Raw genomic sequence first — 16,778 nt, 5'->3', positions numbered from 1 at the left:
TAAGTAAAAGTTGTCATTTGTGTATCAAATATTTTACAAGTACTACAAAAGCAACTCCAATTTGAGCGATTAGCAATTTAAAGACTTTAGTTTTACTAACAAAGATTATATGGTAAAAATTTGAACATTTAGATAGTTATGGGAGGGCAGTTGTGATTTAACGAAAAGTTCATTACATTAATAATACATTTATTTATTTTTGTTTTTGTTGCATTTGCTTTTGGGGTCTTAGTCATAAATTTTTTACCTAGGGAATGTTGAGAATAGTTTGTAGGTTTTCTTCTAGAATTTTCCTGGTTTTAGGGCTTTGAGTTAAGTCTTTAATTCATCTTGAGTTAATTTTTGTATAATGTGAGAGGGGGATCCAGTTTCATTTTTCTATGTGTAGCTATCCACTTTTCCAAGAACCATTTATTGAATAGAGTATCCTTTCCCCAGTGTCAGTTTTTGTGTGCTTTGTCGGAGATCAGTTGGTTGTAAGTATGTAGCTTTATTTCTGGATTCTCTAATCTGTTTCATTGGTCTATGTGTCTACTTTTATACCAGTACCATGCCGTTTTGGTTACTGTAGCCCTATATTTATAGTATAATTTGAAGTTGGGTAATGTGATGCCTCCAGATTTGTGCTTTTTGCTTAGGATTACTTTGGCTATTCAGATTCTTTTTTGATTCCATAAAAATTTTAGGATATTTTTTCTAATTCTGTGAAAAATGTTGTATTTTGATAGGAATTGCACTGAATCTGTAGATTGCTTTGAGCAGCATGGTCATTTTCACAATATTGATTCTTCCAATCTATGAGCATGGGATGTTTTTCCATTTGTTTGTGTCATCTATATCTCTGCACAACCAAAGAAATAATTAACAGAATAAACAGATAACCTACAGAATGGGAGAAAATATTTGCAAAGTATACATCCAAAAAAGGATATATCCAGAATCTACAAGGAACTCAAGAGAATCAGCAAGAGAAAAGCAAATAATCCCATTAAAAAGTGGGCAAATGACACGAACAAACACTTCTCAAAAGAAGACATACAAATGGCTAACAAATATGTGAAAAAATGTTCAACATCACTAATCAGCAGGGAAATGCAAATTAAAATCACAGTGCGATACCAGCTTACCCCAGCCAGAATGGTCACCATTAAAAAGTCAAAAAACAATAGATGTTTGGTGTGGATATGGTGAAAAGCAAATGCTTATACCCTGCTGATGGGAACTTACATTATTACAGTGTCTATGGAAAACAGTATGGAGAGTTCTCAAAGAACTAAATATGGAACTACCATTTGATCCAGCAATCCCACAATTGGGTGTCAAAAAGATACCTGCAGGTGTATGTTTATTTCAGCACAGTTCACAATTGCAAAGATATGGCATCAATTTAAGTGCCCATCAACCGATAAATGAATACAAAAAATGAATACAAAATGTGGTGTGTGTGTATGAGCATGTACATATATATACACACACACACACACACGTATATATATATATATATTATATATATATATGGTGTGTGTGTTTGTGTATGTATTTGTGTATATATGTGTGGCATATATACCATAGAATACAACTCAGCCATAAAAAAGAATGAAATAGTCTCTTGCAGCGACTTTTGATGGAACTGGAGGCCATTATCCTAAGTGAAGTAACTCAAAAACAGAAAATAAAATACTGCATGTCTTCACTAATAAAAGGGAGCTAAGCTATGAGTATGCAAAGGCTTACAGAGAGACGTAAAGGATATTGGAGACTCAGGAGGTGGGGGAGGGTGGGAGGGAGGTTAGGAATGAAAAATTATCTATTGAGTACAATGTACACCATTTGGGTGATGGGTATACTGAAAGCTGAGACTTCACCATTATACAGTTCACCCATGTAACCCAAAACAACTTGTACTCCTAAAGCTATTGAAATTTAAAGAATTTTAAAACAATAATACAAAGCTTATTTAGTATTATACTATTTAGAAACAATATATTAGATGAAATTTGAATAAATAACTCAACCACTAGGCGCTTCATGCTGACAAATGTTTTACATCAAAACATAAATAGGCACCACTTTGGACATGTGAGTTAGTGGTGAATGTGTTTGTGTGTGTGTGTGTGTGTAGTAAGTGGAGAATGTTGGGGAGGTGTAGACAGTGAACAGATTAGTTTAACAAAGTGTAATTTTTCACAGTTGTATTGGTATAGATATTCTAAATTCTATTATTGATTTGCCTTACTTTATGGACTAGATGTGTGCATTAAAGAAAATTACCTGAAGGTCATGGTGTCTGTTCAAATGATTCATTCTAGTATACGTTCTTTAGTGAGGAGGGGAAATATAGTGGCTCACCAATGCCTTAAAGGAACTACGACAATAACAATTGTGTTAAAGTGTCACAGAAAATAAATATAAAGTGTCACAACTATTTTTTTAGAGACATAAATATCTATGGTTAGCTTTGCATTTAGCACATTTGCTTAAAAGTTTAAAGGAAGGAGGGCAAATGAACAGAACACACTGAATTGTTTGGTTACACAGCTGCCATAACCCCACTTTAATGTTCTATGAGTGTTGCTGGACAGCTCCCCTTGGTTGCTGTGATACTGTTTCCTAGCATTTCCTAGGAGCTATTGATTTAGGAATGAGCTGGTTGAACTTAATATGGGGGTATTTAGAGCATGGATGAGGCAAATGCTTTAAATATAGTAGCAACTGGAATAAATCACAAAAATATTAGCAAAAGTAAATGATAATTGGACAGGATGTTTAGTGAAATATATGATGGAGAGGGAGTAAGAGCTTAGCATGTGTTTAGCAAGTGTTTTTATTTAAACCCTTTTTCCATTTTCATTAAGATTGAATTTATATTCCCAGGTATTATCAAATAAAGTAGCATGATGTCTTTTGTATTTTAAATCTTTTTGCCTTACTCTTTCCAGGACTGAAGTGTGTATGTCTTTTGTGTGATTCTTCAAACTTTACCTGCCAAACAGAAGGAGCATGTTGGGCATCAGTCATGCTAACCAATGGAAAAGAGCAGGTGATCAAATCCTGTGTCTCCCTTCCAGAACTGAATGCTCAAGTCTTCTGTCATAGTTCCAACAATGTTACCAAAACAGAATGCTGCTTCACAGATTTTTGCAACAACATAACACTGCACCTTCCAACAGGTAAGGGGTTTATCTTAGTTCATTCCGAATTTAATTTTACTCTTGGGAAACTATAAGAATGGTAGGAATCAAACTGTCTTATGTTTCTTTAAATAAGAAAATCTGTTTTACAGTTCTCTTTTTGATTTTGGCTGGTAAAATTCTCTAGAGTCTAGCTGAGGTTGAGTTTTTAAAAAATTGCACATCATTGTCAAAACATTGACAATAACATAACAATTTTGAAGAAATTTGTCCACTTGAATTGTATTTTTGAAATGATTAATGAACCTAAAGTCAAATGTAAATTTTTATGGAGTTTTTAAAAAGAAATTGAGATTGCTTCTTGGCCTTTCGGCTAAGATCATGTGTAAAAGACATTGAGATATATACTGAGAAGAAAAAGAGCATAACTAAAAATAGCAGATTGCCAACTTTTCTGGGGACAGAATCTTTTTTTCAGGGATATCCTCTGCATATCTTCTTCATCTACCCACATTCAAGTGAGAGCACACCCCAGAGAGATAGAGGCAGAATGGAATTCGACCCTTCATCATTGTTCAGATATATTTCTGCCTTTCGTCATATTATACAGTGCTTTATCCCAATTTATAAGAAGCTAAAAATCCTGATCTGGCCCTTTATCAGGAACCTGGGATCTGAAACTTTGGGACACATTAAGGGACATGTAATTCTGAATTTAAAACTAGTTTATGATGTGAAAATAGTCCTGCTATTGAATTTCTTTAAGATTTTTAATATAACAATAATTTAATGATTATCAATACAGATGTATCTATACAGAGATACATATATTTCCTTACAAATTAACATTTTAAGGCAATGTTATCCAATCTCAGGTGTTCATATGTCATCATATCAGTATACCACTAAAGTACTTTTTACCTATTTTTTTAAATAAACTAACCACCTTTTAATTGAAAAACATTTATTTTATAAAATATAATATCACTACCACCAATTAAAAACCAGTGTACTTGCCCTAAATAGAAGATAACTATGTAAACAAACAAACAATGCTCCTGCATTTCAGTTAGGTATTTTGCATTTTCTCTTTTTTAAAAGAGAGAAGAAGTGTAAAATACATATTAGCAGGAAAGGAGACTTTTTCTTACAAAATCCAAAAAAACTAAGAGAATAAGAGAAGGAATCATAATATGACTCAGTGTTATGTAATATCATGTTTGTTTGCCATCCCAATTCATCTCAGAAAAAAACTCTTAAAGTAATTCCATGTACCAGCACCAGTACTTGTCCCAACCTTGGAAACACTGTTGTAAGGCATTATCATGTATATTGCAACCTCAAAAGTTATACTTGGCATATTTCATCCCTGAACGCTACTTGCAGTCGTGGATTTTAGACCACACTTATTCTATCTCAGATGCCATAGACTTCCTTGCTTTAGTGGTGATCTGGGATCTATTATGGGCACTTGTTTCCTTATATTTTATCCCCCAGTTTATCTGTGCACCAGAGACACCTTAAAGTGAAGTCTCCTTGTGTTTAATGGTCTTCTCCATAGCCAAATACAAAGGATTTTAGGAGTAAAAAGGAGAGTCTCCTCTTTAGCTGTGGCAGTGACTTGTAATGTATCTTCCCAATAGTGAATGATCCTCAAGACTACATTCTTTGACTATAACAAAAGGTATTAGAGGGCAAGATGTCTCATATGCAACTGGGCAAATCAAACATACCTAATGCAGCTAGAATGTAGGTCCTTCCCAGCCCAACTGTAAGCTCTACCAAAGTACTGAGAGGTCTATATGTTCTACCCTTAAGTTAATCAGTAACCAGTCTTTCTTTTTCAAAAATCAACTGTATTAAGGTCTAATTTAGGTATAATAAAATGCACACGTTTTATTATTTATTTATTTATTTACAAAAAAATAGTTTCTTTATCGAGAATATGTGTGATGAACAGTGGGAGGACAGCAGGTGATTAGATCTGGGTAATTAGCATATTCATAATCTCAAACCTTTATCATTTAAAATGCACACATTTTAACTATGTAGTTTGATGAGTTTAGACACATACATATGCCCATGTAACCACCACCACATCTCCATTACCTCAAAATATTCTCAGTCCCACTTCCACCAGGGCTAGACCACTGATCTATTTTCTATCATTATAGATGGGATTTATTTTTCCTAGAGTTTCCCATGAAAGGAGTCACTATGAAACATTTTTAAGAGGGGGAGGAACTGGCTTTCTTCAGTCAGCATAATGTTTTTGAGATTCATTCATGTTGCTGGGTTTATCAGTAGTTTACTCCTTTTATTGCTGAATAATGTCCCATTCTATGGATATATTACAATTTTAAAAAATCCATTCATCCATTGACGTGCATTCAGATTGTTTCCATGTGGGGCTGTTATTCGCAAAGCTGTTATGAGCATTCACGTACAAGTCTTTGGATATGTGCTTTTATTTCTCTTTGAAAATACCTGAGTGGAATTGCAGGGTCACATGATAAGTATATGCGTAACTTCATAGTCTCCCAAATAGTTTTCAGACTGCTTATAATATTTTATATCCCTAACAGAAATGTGTGATAGTTTCAGTTAGTACATATTCTTGCCAACACTTGGTATAATCAGTCTTTTTAATTTTAGTCATTCAAGTGGTTTTTGTATTGGTATTTTATTGTGGTTTTAATTTGCATTTCCCAATAATTAATAATGTTAAATTATTTTTCATATGCATATTGGTCATCATTTATGTATCTTCCTCTATAAAGTATCTATTTGAGTGTTTATTAAAAATTGAGTTTTTTTGGCCAGGTGCGGTGGCTCACGCCTGTAATCCCAGCACTTTGGGAGGCCAAGATGGGTGGATCACAAAGTCAGGAGATCGAGACCATCCTGGCTAACCTGGTGAAACCCCATCTCTACTAAAAATACAAAAAAAATTAGCCGGGCATGGTGGTGGGTGCCTGTAGTCCCAGCTACTCGGAAGGCTGAGGCAGGAGAATGACGTGAACCCAGGAGGCGGGGTTTTTTTTTTAATCTTCTTCTGGTTGAATTGGAAGAGTTCTTTATATGTTCTGAATACAAGTCCTTTATCAGATAGATAAATTGTGACTATTTTCTTCCATTCTGTGGTTTGCCATTTTGTTTTCTTGAAGGTATTTTTTACAGAGCACAAGGTTGAAATTTTGATGAAGTCTGATTTATCTTTTTAAAAAAATTATGATAGTTGACTAGTTTCATGTCGTGAGTTTTTGTCTACCCAAAATTCATATGTGTTTTTATGTTTTCTTCCAGAAGTTTTAATATTTCAGTTTTTACAATTAGTTTCAATCTTTGCATTCAGTTTCAACTTAATTTGTGTTATTATGTGAGGTTAAGGTGGAGTTTTATTTTTTCCATATGGATTTGAAGTTCTTCTAGCATCATTTATTGAAAGTCTATTCTTTACTCATTGAGTTATGGTGGCACTTTGGTTGAAAATAAAGTAACTTTATATATGTGGGTATATTTCTGGTCTCTTTCTTTTGTTCAGTTGTTCTATATGCCTTATACTATCGTCAAACTGTTTTGATTATTGTAGTTTTATAGTAAGTATTGAAATCAGGTTTTGTGAATTCTCCAACTTTGTTTTTCCAAATTGATTTGCCTATTATAAGTCCTTTGCATTTTTATTTAAATTTTATAATCCACTTGACAATTTCTACAAAAACACACGCTGAGATTTTGATTAAACTGAGCTGAATATATAGATTAATTTGCAGAGAATAATCATGTTCACAATATTGAACTTTTAATCCATGAACATAGTATTTTTTTTTCTTCACCTATTTAGTTCTCCAGTTACTCTTAGCAGTGCTTTGTAGTTATCAGAGAACAGGTCTTATAAATATTTTGTTGACTTTATCTCTAGTGCATGTTTTTGATGCTAGTGTGAATGGTATTTTTAATATCTCAATTTCTAAATGTTAATTGCTAGTATATGATAATAAAAGTAATTTTCCTCTTATTTTATTTATGATATCCTGAAAGCTTGTGAAAATAACTTATAGGCTGGGTGCAGTGGCTCATGCCTGTAGTCCCAGCACTTTGGGAGGCTAAGGTGGGCAGATCACTTGAGGTTGGGAGTATGAGACCAGCCTGGCCAACATGGTGAAACCCCATTTCTACTAAAAATTAGTACACGCCTGTAGTCCCAGCTACTTGGGAGGCTGAGGCGGGAGAATTGCTGGAACCCAGGAGGCAGAGGTTGCAGTGATCTGAGATCGTGCCACACTGCACTCCAGTCTGGGTGACAGAGTGAGACACTATTTCAGAAAAAAAGAAAGGAAGAAAGAAAAGAAAATAGCTTATATTAGTTCTAGTAGCTTTTTTCTAGATTCTTTGGCATTTTCTGCATACATAATCATCTTATCAATGAATATAGACCAATGTATATCTTCTGTTCTGATATATAGAAGATACAGAATTTTACTTCTTTTCCTTGCGTTTTTGCACTGGATGGGACAGCCAATATAATGATGAATAGGAGTGGTGAGAGTGAAGATCCTTGCCTTTTTCCTGATTCTAGGAGGAGTGCATTCATTCTTTTACCCTTAAGTATGATGTTAACTGTGGGTTTTTTTGTAGATGCCTGTTATCAGTTGAGGGAATTTACTTGTATTCCTAGTTTGGTGAAAGTTTCTCTTTAAAATCATGAATGGATATTAAATTTTTAAAAAGTAGCTTCATGAGTTTATTGAGATTATCATGTGATTTTTCTTTTTTAGTCTGTTCATATGATGGATTGCATTAATTGGTTTTCAAATGTTATCTATAATAGGGAAGATACGTATTGTCTGGCCACTAATTAATGTCTACAAGAAATGCTATGGAACATTTAATTGAACTTAAGCTTGTTTTTAATTTAAAAAAAATTTTTTAAGGCAGTGTCTTGCTCCATGGCTCACTGCAGCCTTGAACTCCTGGGCTCAAGCGATCTTTCTACCTTAGCTTCTTGAGTAGGTGGGACTACAGGCACATGCCACCACATCTGGCTAATTTCAAAAAAAAAATTATTTTTTTGAGATGGGGTCCTACAATGTTGCACAGGCTTATCTTAAACTCATGGCCTCAAGCAGTCTTCCTGCTTCAGCTTCCCAAAGTGCTGGGATTACAGGCATGAGCCACTGTACCTGGCCAGATGCAAACCTTTTTATTTGAAAAAGTTGCGGACTTTCAGGCTGAGCACTGGATGATGAAGCTAGTGCCAACAACTCCACTGTTTCTGTGTCATCAGTGGTGTGATTGACATCTCCCCCTCTGCCTGTAGGGATTTGTCAATTTCAAAGTGATCACAAAACAGGAAATATAGAAATGTACTCTGAAAAGTAGACAGTGTGATATTTCTACAGTACTTGATAGTCTGCATCATGTTCATGTACTACACAGTAGAAGAAAGGTCGGGAGGTGACCAGAAGAGGTTGGACAAAATCTCGGACTTCCCTTTACAGTTTCACCTGAAAGCCAAGTGGATCCTTGCCTCTCTGGCTCTTTCATCAGTCACCCCAGATGGTGGGGTCATTTCTGGGTAGCTGACTTGATGTAAGTGCAGTAACAGTCTCATGCTTCAGCTGGTCCTGTCTTCTGTACTTAGATCCTATTTGTTATGGTTGGGCCTTTGTTTTATTTTTTGTGTGTGTGACAAAATTTTTCTCCTGACTAGAGCTCATGACTCCCCTCCCGTTTCCCCCTAGTAGGTGTGTATCCTTACAGTGGTTTCTGTCTGTAAGCCCCCTAATCAGTCCCCCTCAATTCTCCTCACAATTCCTTCCTGATTTCATGTAATTTCGGCCTTCTGTCTCTATTCAACATGTCTCTTAAACCCTTTTTTTCATATTTTCTAAGTTTTGAATCTTTGATGATTTCAATATCTATAGTCTCTCTGGGTTTGGTTCTGCTGTTTTTGATTCTGCTGATTCATATTCTTGGTGACTTCTTTCCTTGTGTATTTTAATGATTTATTTTATTGTGAGCTCATGGTCTTGGGAAACCTTATCTGAAGGAAACTTTTGAAGCCTGTATTTAAAATTTGTTCCTCCAGAGAAGATGTATATTAGCTTCTGCCAGCTGCTTGGGGGGTGTTACCAACCCAAAACCATTCAGTGTTTTGATTAGGTTTTTGGGGCCAAAGTAATAGAGTGAATTCTGACTCTAAGCCTGCCTGTAAGGGATACACACTTGTAGTGAGGAACTCTCAGATTGTTTTTTTGTCTTTTTTCTGCTTTACCCAAAGTTGGGCTTGAGACACACAAGCATATACCCTATCTGTCTCTGTAGAACTTTTTATTTTGTTGTCTTGTTTTGTTTTCATGGCAGTGCCATTCTTAGTTGTCTGATTTATGCAAGAATCGCTGATCTGACCTTTCACTGTTTCGTGAACCATATTTTATTTCCCAGCCTCGTGATACAGTGTGGTAAACTGAGCACTTCACCACCAAGAGCTGGCAGATGCTTCCAGGATCAAGGCAGCCACAGTGCTCAATCCCCTCTCTGGATTTGTACTTTATTCTTGGCTGTCGAGTAATTCATTTATTTTCGCACCAGCTTTATCATAAAATAGAAAAAAATTATTGATATTTTATTCAGCATTTTTATGTGTGCTGTAGCAAGAAGGGTTTCTGTGGACATCTAAAGTGTAACTTGGCAAAAATGGAAATTCTAAGATAGTTTATTTTTGAAATGATGCTGGCATAATTATCTATCCATCTGGAAGAAAACAAGACTGTACCACAGTGTCATACCATATACAAAAATAAATTACAGCTTGATTAAATATCTAATTGTGAAATATAAAACAATTTAAATGTCAGAGAAAAATTTAGAAAAAAAGATTTTTTATGACTTTATAGTATGGAACTGTTCTTAAATAAGATAGGAAACCCAGCTGCTATAAAAGGAGAAGAAAGATATAATTGACTTGATGAAAACTAAAATAAAAATGAATGATAAAAGATAACATAAATAAAACCAGAAAACAATTTAAATATTGGGTAGAAATGTAGAAATACTTGTAGTATATATGACTGGAAAAAGATAACTATTTGAAAGATAAATAGCACGCGCACGTGTGTGCGCGTGCGCGTGTGTGTTTGTGTGTGTGTGTGTGTTAATTGCAAGACGGGGGTTGGGGAAGAGAGGGGGTGCGTGAGAGAGACTGAGAAAGGGGAAATGCTAAATGAAAAAGAATGAAAGGGCATAAACAAATTTTACAGAGGAGAAAATCCAAATGGTCAAATATTGAAAAGATGTTTAACCTCACTATTAGCTGGTATTCCATTTTTCCCACCTATTAGATGGGCAAAAGTTAAAAAAATGTATCAGCCAGGACATTTATAAATAAAAGTATCTGAAATTTAGATAATAATATCTTAATAAGGAAATTCAGTGACTCATATGACAAGAAATCTGGAAGTAGTCAGGGTCTATTGTTTGTTAATAAAGAGGCTTGACAATGTCACCAGCCTACTTCCATATTTCAGTACTTCCAATAACCAAGCATACAAACATGTGAGGCAGTATGAATAAGGACAACAGGAAAGAGCATATACCAGAAACAGACGATGGCTTCACATATTGGAATTAACAGACAAAAATTATAGACCAAATATTTTCCAAATGTAAAGAAACAAAAGGCAAACTTGAAAATATTTTTAGAGAATAGGAAACCATTAAAAAGTGACCTAGCAGATTTAAACAAGCACAGAAGAAAACTCTTAAAATTAAAAATACAGTAACTAATTTACACAACTTAGGGATAGGTTTAAGAACAATTAGCATAAGAATGATTGAGGAGAGAAATAGGGGTCTTAAATACAGATCAGAAGAAATAATTTTGTATGCAGTATATAGAGAATACAAATGGAATATATGGAAGAGAGGATGACAAATAGAGGAAAGTGAAAGAAGAGTTAACACATGCTTTCACATACGAGTCCAAAAGAGAGGGGAGAGAAAATTGGGCAAAAGCAGTGTCTGCAAAGGTAACAGCTCAAAAATTTCCAGAATTGAGAAGAACGCCAGTCCCCAATCCCAAGAAAGTCAATGAATATCAATAGGACAAATAAAAAGACTTCCAAAGCTTAACACATTATAGTAAAACTACAGAACATCAAAGACAAAGGGAAGTCCTAAAAGTTGACAGAGGAAAAAAGTTAATTAGAGCTGAATTTAATTTAATGTTAATCAATTTAATTGAATATAATGTTAAGTTCAATTTAACATTAAATTCAATTAAACTCAATTTAACATTAAATTCACCTAAATAGATTAACATTAAATTCAGCTCCTTTGAATTGTCTTAATTAAATTCAATTAAGTTGAATTCAGTGTTAATCAATGAACATTTATTAACATGTTAACCCAGGTAGAATTAACAGTCTTCTCAATAGCAAGAAGTGAAAAGAGAAACAGTGTAATTATATTTGCAATATTTTGAAAGAAAATAGCTAGCAACAGAATTCTATATCCAGCAAAAATATTTTTAAAGAAGGAGGGTAAGGAAGAGGCCCTTGTAAAGTAACAGAAATAGAGTGAGTTTGCTATTAGTGACCCCTTGATAAAGGAAATTCTGACGGATGTACTTCAGGCAGAAAGAAAGTAACATCAAAGTTCTGACATGCAAGGAGGAATGAAAAGCAAAGAAAATGAGAATATGTGACTAATTCTAAAGAACATTATTGACAATAACAGTAATAATCATATAGGGCTTTAAAAATATTAATATAAACCATTCAGTGTAATAATGACATACTGGATGTGTCAGGAGAGGGGCCAACGGAGTTAAAATGTTCTAAGGACCTTATTCTGTCTAGGAGAAGGGTAAAAGAATTTTTAAGCATTAATGCTTTAAAATGTGCCTGTTGTCATTTCTGTGTTACTTTTAAAAGAATAGAATGTGAGTATATTCTTTCTAATCTCCAGTACAGAAAAATGGAATAATAAAAACAAATCCAAAAAATGTCAAGAGGTCTGGGCATGGTGGCTCAAGCCTGTAATCCCGATGCTTTGAGAGGCCGAGGTGGGAGTGTTGCTTGAGCTCAAGAGTTTGAGATCAGCCTGGGCAACATGGCAAGACCCTGCTTCTACAAAAATTTTTTAAAAATTAGTCAGGCACGGTGGCATGTGCCTGCGATCTCAGCTACTTGGGAAGCTGAGGCAGGAGGGTTGCTTGAGCCCAGGAAGTCAAGGATGCAGTGAGCCGTGCTCACACCATTGCACTCCAACCTGGCTGCCACTGCACTCCAGCCTGGGCAGGAGCATGAGACCCTGTTTCCAAAACAAAAACAAAAACAAACAAAAAAAAAACAAAAACAAAACAAACAGAAAAACCAAAAGAAGCCAAGAAAAGAGAGAAAAGGAAGCACACAGAAGATGTGACAAAGAGAAAGCACCCAAATATATCAGTAATAATTAAATGTAAATAATTTAATGTAGATAGACTCAGCATTCCAGTTAAAAAACAATGATTATCAGAGTGTAGAAAACAAATTCAATTAAATGTTTAAAATATGTATCTAAAATAAAGGTCTACAGAAATGTTGAAATTATTGTGATGGTAAATATATATCATACATATATTAAACAAACAAAAGTGTTAGTTTACTTAAATTAATAGAAGACAAAACAGAATTTAATGCAAAAAAATTACCAGAGTTTAAAAATGTCACTTTTTAACATCTCAAGTTTCAGTTTACCAGGGATTTTTAAAGAAATCTAAATTTGTATTTACTTAAGAATGAAGTCTCAAAAATAAAGAAAATATTTACAGATCTATAAGGATAAATAGAGAAGTCCACAATCTCGGAGGGAGATTTCAACATACCACTGTCTTGGTAATTGATATTACAGTAGATTTTTTTAAATTAGGAGAATATACAGGGTTGAAACAACATGATTTATGAGCAACCTACTTTTTAGAAAATTATAATTTACTGAACCTGAATAGTCTTGCGATATTAAAGAACTTGAATCAGTTATAAAATGGGCAGTAAAAATATATTCTCATTAAGAAAATTTCAAAGCCCAAAAGGCTCTACCAGAAAATTGTGCTAAACTTCCAGGAACAGGTAATTCTTACACAAACTCTTCCAAAGTGTAGACAAGGAGGAATCTCATTTTATGCATAAATTTGATATCAAAACCAAACAAAAACAGTATAGAAAAGGAAAAGTACAAGCCATTCTCATTCATGAACATATGTGCAAGCATCCTAACTTTGACCTGGAACCATATAGGAAATGAGACTCTGGGAGCCATAGTTCAAGTTTACCCAAGTTGACAAGAAAATGATCAAGCACAATGTTAGACTTATTTTTTTAAGGCAAAGAAATGATTATTCCAGGCTGGGCACGTTGGCTCATGCCTGTAATCCCAGCACTTTGGGAGGCTGAGGCAGGCGGAATCCAAGGTCAAGAGATTGAGACCAGCCTGGCCAACGTGGTGAAATCCTGTCTGTACTAAAAATACAAAAATTAGCGGGGCATGGTGGCTCATGCCTGTAGTCCCAGCTACTCAGGAGGCTGAGGCAGGAGAATTGCTTGAACCCGGGAGGCGGAGGTTGCAGTGAGCTGAGATTGCGCCATTGCACTCCAGCCTGGTGACAGAGTGAGACTCCGTTGCCAAAAAAAAAAAAAAAAAAAAAGAAATGATTATTCCTCAAGCCATGATAATGGTTGCCCTGGGGGAAGGGATAAGGTTGCGATCATGTGGGGATTTCTCAGAATGGGGGTGCCAATGTTGAGCAGAGAGGGGATTTACATGGACATTTATAATTATTTGTTATCTTCTACCTATATATTGTACATAATTTTCTGTATATTCATTATATTTCACAACAAAAGAAGAATAAAACATCAAGTTTCAAAGTAATGTGTGAGTATAGGTAAATCTGTGGAAGTTCACACATTCTGTTAATATCTGGAGTAGGTATTGGAGACAGCTGACAGGCAGAGGACATTCTTTAACTCTTCCCTTGTCAATTTGTATAGTGTCTGACTTGTTTTGTTGCACATATATTCTTTTTCTAATTAAAAAAACCGTAATGAGTCAAAAGTTAATATGACTATAAATAAGTGTATCAAAGACATCTGGTTTTCTTCCATACCCATTTCACGGGAGAACTTAGACTTTTTAGCTGGTTATGTGGCTGTCTACCTAACAGATAATATTTGCAGCTACTCTTGCAGCTAAATGTGGTAATGTAACTGAGTTCTGGCTAATTAGATAAATGGCAGTGTTTTGGAGGACTTTGGAGAAGACTCATTAAAACAGCACTGTTGGCCAGGCATAATGGTTCACACCTGTAATCCTAGCACTTTGGGAAGCCCAGGCAGGGGGATCTGTTTAGCCTAGGAGTTCAAGACCAGCCTTGGCCAGGTGGTGAAATTGCATCTCTACAAAAAATAAAGGAATTAGGCTGGGCGCAGTGGCTGAAGCCTGTAATCCCAGCACTTTGGGAGGCCAAGGTGGGTGGATAACCTGAGGTCAGGAGTTCGAGACCAGCCTGGCCAACATGGTGAAACCCTGTATCTACTAAAAATACAAAAATTAGCTGGGCATGGTGGCACATGCCTGTAATCCCAGCTACTCACTCAGGAGGCTGAGACAGGAGAATCGCTTGAACCCGGGAGGTGGAGGCTGTAGTAAGGCGAGATCGCACCATTGCTATCCAGCCTAGGTGACAAGAGCAAAACTCCGTCAAAAAAAAAAAAAAAAAAGAACTTGCTGGGTATGGTGGTGCACACTTGTAGTCCCAGCTACTTGGGAGGCTGAGGCAGGAGGATCCTTCAAGCCCAGAAGGCCAAGGCTGCAGTGAGCTATGATTGCACCAATGTACTCTAGCCTGGGTGATAGAGCAAGACCCTGTCTCTTAAAAAAATTAAATAAAAAATACAAAACAGAATTGGCACATGAGTATACCTCCATCATCATGCTGCCTGGATGCAAAGGTTGGAGTTATAGCAGCTGCCTTGGATCATGAGGATGATGGTTTCACTGTAGGACAGCAACAAGGGAGCTGACAGGGGCCTGAATTAAAACTTTATGAAGCCATCCTGCTACTATTGGACTACCCATCTTCAGATCTCTTTCCCATGAGGGAGAAAAACAATTGATTTATTTGGTTTCCTCTGTTATTTGTAGTTAAACCCAATTCTAATTAACGTAAAAGCAGCAAAGCAAGTCATCCAGAGAGGCAGCAAAGCAAGTCTACCTGCCCATAGAAGGTAGAATTCATGTTTGTGGATCAAATAAAACCTGTCTATGAGATAGGCCCGTAGACAGGTTTTATTTGATCTACACAGTTTCTGGGAAAGAAAAATGAATTTGTTTACAATGCTAAACATTAAGAGTCTGCTATGGTCTAAATATGTTCCCCCTAAGTCATATGTTGAAATTCTAACCTCTAAGGTGATAGTACTGGAAGGTAGCAGTCTTTTGACTTGATTAGTTCAGGAGGGTGGAGCCCTCATGAATGAGACTAGTGCCCTCATAAAATGGGTCCAAGGGAGCTCCTTTGCTCCCTCCACCATAAGAGGACACAGGGAGAAGGTGCCTTCTATGAACCAGAAAGCAGCCCTTCACCAAACATGGAATCTGCTGGCATGTTGATCTTAGACTTCCTAGCCTCCAGAACTATGAGAAATAAATTTCTGTTCTTTATAAGTTACCCAGTGTATGCTGTTTTACAGAATGGATGAAGATAAAGTCTTAATATAAAAATCCAGATTCCTGTCTGGTCTTGAAAATTCAGAAGATATGACATCCTTGAAGTCTCATGCTATCAGTTGGCCGAAGCTGAATAGTGACTGACTCTTCTGTGTCGGGCATGGGCTTTTCTTATTTATTTCATTCATTCATGATGTATTGTGCTTATATCCACTGGCCTAGAGTTCCCACTATCAATAGTTTGGTTATATTTTAGCATAGTTGAATTGTTCTGTTTAATACAATTTTGTATCTTACTTCCTTAATATTAGACAAGTATTTTTTTCCTATGTGAAGGAATCCCATTTTGTTGCTTGGTTCCTTTATGGCTGGGTTGTATTTTGGTTTGTGACAGAATTGATTTCTGTAGACTCTGGGTGATAGCAGAGACATGCTCAGAGAAATAATGATGATGTCAAATAGCACCAAGATCACCTTAATATTGTCCATGAAAATTCATCCAGAATAAGATCAGGAAGCCTGGGCTAGAGAAACTGGAACTTTTTAGGGTTAATTTTGGTAAGAATTGCTACTTAGTTCATGCTTGCACTAATTACAGCCCTTCATATGGAAATAGACTATTCAACAAAAAAAAAAAACCCTTCAAATTTCAGGTATCTTTGTTCCCATTTTGCTACCAAAACATACAGTGCTTAAAAGGGTAAGTGTAGTAATAATTTCTGATTTTTCCCTCCAGATTTCAATATACTATTTTAATAATGCCATTATATTTTTCACTAATTCAAATAATTACTTTAATAAAGAAAATATGACAAAACATTAAAATGTGGGTGCTTTATTAACTTCAGTACAATTTCTGCCTTCCTGTTCTGTTCTGAATTGCGTAAAGAGGAAAAGGAAAATTGATAATTTAATCAATTGTGGTAGGTGTAT

The 16,778-nt window shown here is 35.5% G+C and overlaps 1 protein-coding gene across 3 annotated transcripts in view; it reads left to right on the top strand.

Annotated features, from left to right (window-relative positions):
• The window catches only part of ACVR1C (activin A receptor type 1C), a 95,365-nt gene that overhangs the window by 38,591 nt on the left and 39,996 nt on the right, over positions 1–16,778 (top strand). For all 3 annotated transcript variants that reach the window (XM_525945.8, XM_054679880.1, XM_009443518.5), the window contains exon 2: positions 2,940–3,170. In XM_525945.8, coding sequence (XP_525945.2) covers positions 2,940–3,170 — 231 coding nt within the window. The remainder of the gene's footprint in view (positions 1–2,939; positions 3,171–16,778) is intronic.

Source organism: Pan troglodytes, chromosome 13 (assembly GCF_028858775.2).
Source record: "Pan troglodytes isolate AG18354 chromosome 13, NHGRI_mPanTro3-v2.0_pri, whole genome shotgun sequence".
Lineage (NCBI taxonomy): Eukaryota > Metazoa > Chordata > Mammalia > Primates > Hominidae > Pan > Pan troglodytes.
Note: the sequence above shows the minus strand (reverse complement) of the source record. Positions and strands in the feature narration are given on the sequence as shown.